At 37.6% G+C, this 11,426-nt stretch overlaps 1 protein-coding gene across 1 annotated transcript in view; it reads left to right on the forward strand.

Moving 5' to 3' along the window:
* galnt13 (polypeptide N-acetylgalactosaminyltransferase 13) overlaps nucleotides 1–11,426 on the forward strand; it is a 77,277-nt gene that overhangs the window by 17,411 nt on the left and 48,440 nt on the right. The window contains exons 3-4 of the mRNA XM_016559121.1: nucleotides 4,831–4,999; nucleotides 10,881–11,047. Coding sequence (XP_016414607.1) covers nucleotides 4,831–4,999; nucleotides 10,881–11,047 — 336 coding nt within the window. The remainder of the gene's footprint in view (nucleotides 1–4,830; nucleotides 5,000–10,880; nucleotides 11,048–11,426) is intronic.

The raw sequence follows: 11,426 nt of genomic DNA on the forward strand, positions 1-11,426 counted from the left end.
TGTGTGTGTGTGTGTTCACTGCTGTGTGTGTGCACTAAGGATGGGTTAAATGCAGAGCACTAATTCCTAGTATGGGTAACCATACTTGGCCACACGTCACTTTTTTTTTTAGTTTAACAACATTAAGTTGAAGTTAATGTGTGTAAACTATCATGCAACTGAACCGTCAACATATGTTTAAACACATGTTCTTACTCTGTCCATGCATTAAATGCAGTCTTTTAAAGACTGCTGTTTTGTAGTGTATTTACTTTAAAGGGGTGGTTCACTGTTTTTTTTTCTAGGATTGATTGTGTTTATGGGGTGCAGTCTAACTTCTTACTCTGTCCATGCATTAAATGCAGTCTTTTAAAAAACCCTTTTCCCGAGGGCGGGGTTCATCTGGGTTTGTGATGTCATGAACCCGGGAAGTAACTTGTTGTAGTCCCTACCAGCCGTTTTTGTAGGCATTAAACTGCCAGAATTTTAAAAGAAGATATCTCCGTTTGCATTGAACTTTCAGCTTCGTAACTTTGCAGATATTGTTTATGCTCAAACAGCAACATTGCACACTAACTAATGTTAAAAAGTGAAATCGCAATCAACCACCCCTTTAACTTCTCAGGTAGCATCAGTGGTATGACCCATTTCAGACGCCGCCAAAATTCCAACCACAGTGGTTACATAATAATTTTGGTAACACTTTAGTTTAGGGACCAGTTCTAACTATTAACTAGTCACTTATTAATCTCAGCCTCAGACGTCATGCCCATTTCATCAGCATATTAATGGCTTATTCTGCATGACAATATTTTAGACCTTTAATCCGACCCCACACGTAAACTACTTTACAACTAACTTACTAACTATTAATATGCAGCAAATTAAGAGTTTATTGAGGCAAAAGTTGTAGTTAATAGTTAGTTAATAGTGAAAACTGGTCCCCCAAACTAAAGTGTGACCTAAATTTGAATTGTTTGTTTAAAATTATTACTAGGGACAAGTCAGTAGTCACTGGATATTGGTAGAGACATGTCCCTAACATCCCTATTAATATAAGGTTGCTAAGGTGTCTTGAGTGGTTTTAGCTTGTTGTTTGGATGTTCTAGGTGGTTGTTTACTTACTGGCCCAAGACAAAACAGCAACCCAAGCTCACTGGGAAAGGGTGCCTGTGGCATATTTTTTGCAAAAACATATTTCGGTCTTGCGCATTGTGCGACACTTTCAAAGTATAACATCCAGTGAGTGGAGATGAATTTTTGCAAAAACATATTTCGGTGCTTCTTGCGCATTGTGCGACACTTTCAAAGTATAACATCCAGTGAGTGGAGATGAAAGTGTTTTTACTTTTATCAAAAATAGATGAACGTGAATCTGGCAAAGTTTTGCTTTGTGTAGCAAAAATAGATTCAGTCTACTGTAGTCTACTTTGGCATGTTCTTACATCTGCAGAATTCCATCTCCTGGAGACAGATCTTCAAATATCCTATCCAGGGAAGATAATTTTGCTTTTAGTCCGTTCATGGCCTTTGGTTTATTTTTGGCTTTACTATGCAGCCAGTTGTTTTGTTGTTCTCTCTTTGAATGGCTGTAGTAGATGTATCACTTAAACAGCCACCTTAAAGAGAGCACAGAGGCTGGTTCAAAATATGATCTTATTGCTAAATAAATACCGTACTGGGATCAATGCAGAAATGCAGTGGAGATTTGTTGCTTCTCCGTCCTAATTGCCATATCATTAAGTATATATCACTCTCTTCCCAGACTCCATTTAAACTGATGATGCAACACAGCTTTACATTCTAATAAAACAAAAGAAATGGTGCTTAGTGGACATCAATTATTTAATGCTCTTTTATACATCTTTATGAATAACTGCAGGGAATCTCTTTAAAAAGGTCAGATAGGCTCCATTCCAAAACGTAATGAGATGCTTACATCTGCATCTCATTTCCAAGGCAGCATCCAAAAGGCTGGAATACGTTACATGATTTTTGCCAAGACTTTTTGCCCCGATTGAGTGAGTTGGCAGATTTTGTTTTGTTAGATTTTGCTTCCAGATTTATTTCAATGACATGATATTATGGGCTGTCCTTGTGCCCAAATGGTTGCTATTTTTGGATTAAGCAGCTAAGTAAGACAGCAGTGTATGAGGGTATATCAAATCCCCCGGTGTTCTGCTTTGAAATACTGTGAAGGTTGAAGAGAGACGTTAAGAAGCAGTGCTGCAGAATTTCGTTCTTGCCGTTATTGTCAGAGACCTTGATGAGTTGCTCTTTGTCATACTGCAGTCACAGCACTCCCTCATATGTTGGTGTGTTTTGCATCATGTGCAGTTCTCTGTCAGTCTGCATAAAGAGGGGTAATTGTGCCTAAAACTGTCCTTGCATAGATCCCATCCTAGCATAGATTTTCTTCTTCTTCTTAAAAAAAAAAAGGTTTAAATTATTAATTTGTTCTTATGTTTACTTGTATAAATGTTAATTTCTTAGTCAGTTGTTTTGTTGTTCTCTCTTTGAATGGCTGTAGTAGATGTATCACTTAAACAGCCACCTTAAAGAGAGCACAGAGGCTGGTTCAAAATATGATCTTATTGCTAAATAAATACCGTACTGGGATCAATGCAGAAATGCAGTGGAGATTTGTTGCTTCTCCGTCCTAATTGCCATATCATTAAGTATATATCACTCTCTTCCCAGACTCCATTTAAACTGATGATGCAACACAGCTTTACATTCTAATAAAACAAAAGAAATGGTGCTTAGTGGACATCAATTATTTAATGCTCTTTTATACATCTTTATGAATAACTGCAGGGAATCTCTTTAAAAAGGTCAGATAGGCTCCATTCCAAAACGTAATGAGATGCTTACATCTGCATCTCATTTCCAAGGCAGCATCCAAAAGGCTGGAATACGTTACATGATTTTTGCCAAGACTTTTTGCCCCGATTGAGTGAGTTGGCAGATTTTGTTTTGTTAGATTTTGCTTCCAGATTTATTTCAATGACATGATATTATGGGCTGTCCTTGTGCCCAAATGGTTGCTATTTTTGGATTAAGCAGCTAAGTAAGACAGCAGTGTATGAGGGTATATCAAATCCCCCGGTGTTCTGCTTTGAAATACTGTGAAGGTTGAAGAGAGACGTTAAGAAGCAGTGCTGCAGAATTTCGTTCTTGCCGTTATTGTCAGAGACCTTGATGAGTTGCTCTTTGTCATACTGCAGTCACAGCACTCCCTCATATGTTGGTGTGTTTTGCATCATGTGCAGTTCTCTGTCAGTCTGCATAAAGAGGGGTAATTGTGCCTAAAACTGTCCTTGCATATATCCCATCCTAGCATAGATTTTCTTCTTCTTCTTCTTCTTCTTAAAAAAAAGGTTTAAATTATTAATTTGTTCTTATGTTTACTTGTATAAATGTTAATTTCTTAGTAATCAGATGCAGGGCGGTCTGTAGAAGGGTGATAGTCCTTGAGATGATTCACAAATTTTCCAGTCCTTGCAGACATGTGCTACTTTAGTGTTTTAGAAGAGCATCTTCAGTACCACAGGGCAAATGTGGGCTTAACCCAATAAAGCCTACTGTATCATAGTCGATATATAAATTTCCAAGGCCTCTAAACGATCAACATGATCAAAATGTTGCTGAAAAATCTACTACATGCCCGCTGTCACCTGATTGATAGTTTATATGAATTGAGCTCTATATTCACCTATATCACACTACTGTATATGAGTCAGAAAAGCCTGATGTATCAAATATGTGACCCTGGACCACAAATCCAGTCATAAGGGTCAATTTTTCGAAATTGATATTTATACATCATCTGAAAGCTGAATAAATACGCTTTCCATTGATGTATGGTTTGTTAGGATAGGACAATATTTGTGATCTTTACTTAATATCCTAATGATTTTTGGCATAAAATAAAAATCTATAATTTTGACCCATACAATGTTTTTTTGGCTATTGCTACAAATATACCCCAGCGACTTAAGACTGGTTTTGTGCTCCAGGGTCACATATAATAGAACACAAACCCATACAGTATGCATTTTTTATATGTTTGGACTGTTATTACATATATAAGGCTTATAAGGCATATATAAATGATTTCAGATGAGGATTACTATTAATGTTACTGTTACTGATGAGGAGTAACGCAACTCATGATCGAAAAATGTGTGTTTTTGCCCGAAAGTGTTCATGTTGATTTGCTATGCTGTCTTTGTAGTCTCTGTTTGATAACAGTGTTAAGTCAAATTTCAAGGACAGAAGGTGTCTGTGTTGACAGATCCTATAACATGGATCAATGGTTCAGAACGCTGCTGTCAGTTTAGACGGGTTGTAGCTGCAGTGGAGCCACTGAAAATCTGCTTTGTGTTCAATTCAAACCACACCATACAGGTATATCAGTCAAACGGGCAGTGTGTGGTTGTGCTTTTCTGAGCTTCTTCATTTCAATTTGTTATATCATTATTCATTTTAATTAATATTATTTATGTTCATTTATATATTCACTTATATATTCACAATTTGTAGCCTCTTCAGTCAATATGAAACATTTTTGCAGCCAATTTTATAGTGAAGTAAATTGCAAATATTAACTTCCAAGTAAAAAAAAATAAGGTCAAGATTGTGAATTAAGGCAGGCAATACATTTTGATTTAATATGAAGATGAAACTAAACAAGTTAGATCAACCTATTATCATAACAATTATTGGCATGGTAATTTAGGCATGACCAATTGCACCTTTTTAGATGTCATGCCTGACACTTTTCTAACAAACCGATTTAAGCGAAAATGTGTGGAGTAAATATATGTCACCCTGCTTTCTGTGTTCCAGCGGTGATGTCCCGCACCCAGGTGGCACCAGGTGAAATGGGGAAGGCTGTGATCATTCCCAAAGAAGAGCAGGAGAAGATGAAAGAGCTCTTTAAAATCAATCAGTTCAACCTTATGGCCAGTGACATGATTGCGCTTAACAGGAGTCTGCCAGATGTCCGGCTGGACGGGTGAGTGTGTGTGTTTCTCTACAGACAGAGATATTAATTAATCACAGCATCCAATCAGCTGCCACGGCAATCTCAACACAAATCAGCATTTATTAGGAAGACAATGACAAGAAACACAAACACAAATAGATTTTTTTTCGTTTGTTTCTTTTTGTAATTTATAATAAGCAATAATCTGATATCCTCATGCATGGTACATGAAGTTTCTGTGGATAGTTGCATTTAATGTATTTATGGTATGGATAGTATGTGTGGTTACCCAGAAATTAATGGTCAAATGTGCCGTTTTAATTGGAAACCTAGATTTTCACATGAGAATCCCTGCCCTCATGGGAAATAAATTTGCCTCAAGGACTTATAGATTTTACAATGACACATTTTCTGTATAAATGTAATTTTTCAAGTGAATTTTTCCTCTCATGAACCCGATGGATCTGAGACTTTATTTTACATACTTTGGGTGAAAGTGTTTAACAGCCAGCACAACATTTTTTGTAAAAGTTTGCGCTTGCCAGTTGTTTTCAAACCACTGAAAATAACTCCAAGCGAACTTTGCTATAGCCAGATTTTGTTCGAAATGATGTCTCACTTGATCATACGTTTGCTTGAAGTATATTGGGGCCGTATGACTATCATTTTCAACTCCATAGATGTTATGTTAAATGTGAGTTATTGTTTTACAAGCCGCTATTCCTTCTAGAAAGCGTCTTATTCACAATAAAATCAGCAGGCTAAAGAAGGTTGAAGATCACACACTTCAGCAGTTTCAGAGAGAGAGAGAGAGATGTTTGTATTTTCTGACTCTCATGGATGCATTTGAATTTTGTACAGACACATTGGAAAGCTAGCAATTTCTCTTGGAGAAATGGGCAAGACTATGAACTGACAATTAGTTAGCTGTGTTAGTTGAGTGCTATTCTTAGTTGAGCGAAAAATGTATTTTACACATTTTTTGTTTTGTTTTTTTTAGAATTTTTTACATTTTAATTTTTTAAAACTTTTCACATGAATAGGTAGTAAAGATTAAAACATACCCTTTAGTTACTGCTAATTATTATTATTATTATTATTATTATTATTATTATTATGTAAAAGCTCCAGTTTTCATCCCTCTGTCTGTCTCGGTGCAGTGAATAAGGTCTTTGTTTATAGAATCCAAAGAGCCATTCGAGTTACATAATGAAATCCCAGAGAGCTGTTAGAGCAAAACATGCCACATTCATCTGGTGTGTTTGAGTTATGCCACCCTTCAGCACACTGAAGGCCATCACCCACATACGCTCCTTCCCTCCTTGCATTCACTGATATATGATTCTCTTAAAACGAACATTTACTCTACATTTTACCAAAGATCTGGCATTTCTGTAACATGTTTGCCAAATTTTAAATGGAAACGCAAAGTCCATATGCAAGTGCTTTTCCAATGTCTTACTAGCTAAGATTTTGTCATTTTGGAATAGCAATCAAAAAAATAACACATTTGCTATTCAGTTTTCTGTGTCCTGCTCCAACCCTTACAAAATTCAAATGGAATCACAAGTGCTTTTGTCCTTTGACAGTCAACTGTCAATCAGTCTAGAGGGTGGGGTTTATTGATATAGTCAGAGAGTATGCCACGCCCCCCTACTGGTGGAAAACAAAGCATCGTTAATTCATTCCTTTGAGGAAAATGGGGAATTTGGCAATTTTTGCAATAAAAAAACATCCATATTTATTTTATTATTATTATTATTATTTTTCCAAAAATAAATAAATACATACAAAATAAAATAAAAATAAAAAAAGAAAGAAAAGAAGCAAAAAGAAAACTGCCATGACTGCAGTCGGCAATGGGTCATATAGTGGATGCAGAGTGTTAAAGAGTCATATACTGGGGTGCTTGGGAAATATTGTATCAAATGAATATCATCATCACACAGTGAACTTGATGAATTAAAATCAGAGAATCTGTAGAAACTTGACATGATGCGAGTTGTGTGTTGTCCATGTGACTCTGTGAGCAATCCAAGCGAGCAAAAAAAACAAAAAAGAAAGAAAGAAAATGACATTGGTAGTGACATTCAATCGCAGCTCATGTTCAGTTCGTAGGAGTATGCTCTGAATTCTGATTCATTTCAGCATTTTATACAACATTTTTAAAAATTTATTCATAAACTATATTTGTATCTTTTTGACGTAATAAATTATCAGACATAATTTTCGGTCGCACACAGGACAAGAAACGTCTCGGTTATGTACAAAACCCTCGTTCCCTGATGGAGGGAACTGAGACGTTATGTCCCCATGCCACAACCTTGAACCATTCGCTGTTGCCGGGAAACGTTCTCGGCTCCTCAGCGTAAAACCTAATGAGTGGATGCACGCTGTCGCCTTATATACCCGTGTGCACGGGAAGTGGCTCAGCATGCAAAATCCACTAGCCAATTCTCATTGGCATTTTCTCTTAAACTCAGAGATGATTGGGCTCCCAAGTTAATGTCGTCACGACATAACTCATAGTGACCGACAGATAGGGAATGCAGTGCCATGCCGCGTCTAGGACAACTCGAAGGTATTGCACACTGCAAGCGTTGCGGCAGTTCAACACTGTTGATATAATCACCAAACAGGCAAAAGTTCAGGACGCGGAGGAAGTGAAACAGCAAATGGATGGTTTTCTATTGCTGTTTTAAAATGACAGGGTCATAACACATGAGACATTGGAAATACAAGTGCAAAATTGGACTTTGTGTTTCCATTTAAAATTTGGCAGACATGGTACATACACGTAAAAAGAAAATAGAAACACAAATGCACAATTTGCAATTGCGTTTGGATTATGTCACGCAATTGCAGTTGCAAATACAATTTGCATTTCCTTTTGAATATTGTTCGTAATATCATTCCATACATTTGTTTTAATGCTTAATGCTTTTAGGCAATTTTAAAGACTTGAGGAAATGTTTAGTTTGTATGACATTTAAATGCTTCAGGAAACTAAACTCAACCCCACAATTCTAGGTTATACCTAGGGTGTTGAAATAAGTTTGCTATGATATTCTGAGTGGTTTTAAGTTTGTTATTATGTGTTGATTGATTATGTTCATTATGTGTTGAGATGGTTGGTAGGTGGTAAAAAGCCCATCTCCAAATCTAGATATTCTGGTCTTAACATATGGCTCCTTAAACTGAAGTCTATTGAATATATTTGCCATTTTATCATCCACCAGGCAAAATTAATGTTGAACGATAAAATTGTAAAAACAAAATGTCAGTTACAAACGTAGCCAAGAAGCTGCATGATTTGGGGAATAATTTATGTCCATATCACAGTTACATGCTTAAGTTTAATACTTTGTAGTTTTGGGTTTGTTCAAATCACTAATCACAGCTATGAGCAATAGTAACAGAGATGTTTCCCCTTAGCAAACACTAATAATGAGTATTTTAGATTAAATAAATAACTAAATAAATACATAAATAAATAAATAAATAAATAAATAAATAAATGCATACATACATACATACATATATGTAGGAAAACAACTTGGGGTGAGATTAAATAAATTTGTCTCCCAGAGTAACAGCATTGGTGTAATATTGCTGTAAAATAACCCATCAGCACTATTGTTTGTCTCATTCACTCGGCGCTTACTGCAGAAATCTCCTGTGGCTCGCAGTTGGGTGATATTCATAGATAGATGCTGCATGCCGTCATCTGTAATCTGCCTCCAGTTTGTGCCCTTTTGCCCCCATCCTGTCTGTGCACACAAAGAGAAGCAGAACTATAAACCTTGTTCCTCTACTGCTCATTTTCCTCTGCCGTTTTCATTCCCTCTGCCACTCGCTCTGTTTTTTCCAGCTCCAATGGAGCTTCATGCTTTATTTAGGATCCCTTGGTGACACTCAACTGCTAGCTACTGATAAAATAAAAATCAGCTCACAATAAATATTTTCACAAAAATGGGTACACATACTAATTTTCAAACAATGTACAAATGTGTCCATTATTGTAGCAGTCATTCAGATTGTCTGCTTTTAGGCACTAAAATGTGATTGGCTGCTGGTGGCCTTTTTTTTATGTAGCGGAGTCCTATTAGAGGATATGTTAGGACATCCACTAAAGGAGATGCATATCAATTTTCAGCTTAATGGATCACATGGTTGTGGAATTATTGTAGAGCCCCCTATGGAAATTGACAGAAGCTGGTATGTATCCTCACATTGTCTTCTTGTTTGTGTATATCAAGTAATTGTATTTTTAAAATATACTGTCTGCTTCAAGCTTTAATCAAGAAAAATGTAATTGCTGAAGAGTTGATTTTATGCTTGTATGGTTGAATCAATATTTAAAAGTAATGGACATAAATCAGTGTAGTATCAGTATCAGAGATTAACAATTATTCAATGTTGTACTCATGGTCTTTGCAAACTGGAACAAATATGCCTTGAAAACTATGCACAAAATGAGGCCATAATGATGTTTTCAGTCACCCGCAATCATGATAAGCCATATGTCACGTTGCGCTACTGTGAGGAGCATGGAGCGAGGAACGAAGAACCGAGGTGTAGACTTCAAACCAACAGACTTTAATTAACATGGGCACATTTAATTTTGGGCATTTGTGAGCATCTGGGCTTTCAGGGCTGAACTCATGAACGGAAGCCCTCCTTGGGCTGGACGTGGGAACAGGAGCCTTCTCTGGGCTAGACATGGGAACAGGAACTTTCTCTGGGTTAGATTCGGGGACTGGAGCCCTCTCTGGGCTAAACTCGGGGACTGGAACCCTCTCTGGGCTAAACTCGGGGACTGGAGCCCTCTCTGGGCTAAATCAGCTCAACCTCAGCCGCGGTGCAGTGGGCTTGGGCATGCGCTCCACGTAGCGGGGAGATGGTGGGCTGGGCACTGGGTCCGGAGTGGCACTGGCGAGATCCTCCTCGGGACAGATGGTGAACAGGGATCCATGTCCACTCCACAAAGGCGGTGAAATTCACTCTGTATGCCGGGTTTAGATTGGCATCATAGAACGCCGTCACAGAGCGCGTCGTCCGGGTAGCTGGAGAGGTTGGCGAGGACCAGGAACAGTCTGGTGTGGCCCTCGAGCGATTTTTCCCCCTGCTCCAGCAGGAGGAGGAGGTATTCAGGGCGAAGGAGGGGATCCATGGACACAACGGAAACAAAACACTGAGTAAAAACAGAAACAAAAATGGAGGGAACAGTCTGGTATTCTGTCACGTTGTGACTGTGAGGAGCATGGAGCGAGGAGACGAGGAGTAGACTTCAAACCAACAGACTTTAATTAACATTCATGGAACCAGGAACACACACGTAGCGGGGAAAGACGAAAATTCAATACCAGACAAAGGAACTCTGAATAGGACTCACTTTAAATACACAGGACTAGAGGAGGGGATGACGAGAAACACCTGGAACTAATGAAACAATTAACATGGGAGAAAACTGGGTCATGGAGCACGTAGGGTAGGAAAAACACACAGATAGAGTCCAGGGGCGTGACACCATATATACCATATAGCAAATTACTTGATTATTAATGTCATTTCAGAATGTAAATGTTATTGCCCAGTTTGCCCAGTGAAGTTGTATATATATATACATATATCTACATCCACTTTAAAACAATATAAACTATATATCCTATATATCAGGCTTGATTGTTCATGTTGATGCAAAATGTAATCTATATTATTGCCCAGCTGTAATCTGCTAAATGTGTCTATATGTCATTAAGATATTACAATATAATAAACATTAAAATCAGGTTTATCTGCACAGCTGATGAAATTTTGTTTATGCAAACACAATTTACTTGACTATGTCAAAAAATGGTTGGTTTTTACACTTTTTATCATATTAACCTTGTTCTTGTGTGTTCCTCAGCTGTAAAACCAAGACGTACCCTGATGACCTTCCAAATACCAGCATTGTGATCGTGTTTCATAATGAAGCCTGGAGCACACTTCTAAGAACCATACACAGCGCCATAAACCGCTCGCCCAGACACCTGCTGCTCGAGATTCTGCTGGTGGATGATGCCAGCGAGAGAGGTCCTAATCACATCAATTCATTAAAATTTGCATGTTGAGTTATTCCTTCAGTATCACAATAACAATGGCAGAATATCTCCAGTGTCATCGTTTATGTGAATGTTGGCAACAAATTATCTCTAAAGTTTATTTAGTCCATAAATGTCATTCAGCTTCTTAGAGACCTGAGTGAGGAAACATTAAATGGGTCATGAGCTGAGAAATCAAAATTCCCTTGATCTTTTGACATATAAGAGGTCATTGCACTGTAAAAACATCCTGTAAGTTTCAGAACTCAAAACTCATTAGTCTAAAAACAGCTTATGTTGAAGCCAATCTGCCAAAATGACAGGTTGTGGAATGTGCCACTTTATGATGTAATAGTGTGGCTAAACCCCGC

Source organism: Sinocyclocheilus rhinocerous, unplaced genomic scaffold (assembly GCF_001515625.1).
Source record: "Sinocyclocheilus rhinocerous isolate Xijiao unplaced genomic scaffold, SAMN03320098_v1.1 scaffold887, whole genome shotgun sequence".
NCBI lineage: Eukaryota > Metazoa > Chordata > Actinopteri > Cypriniformes > Cyprinidae > Sinocyclocheilus > Sinocyclocheilus rhinocerous.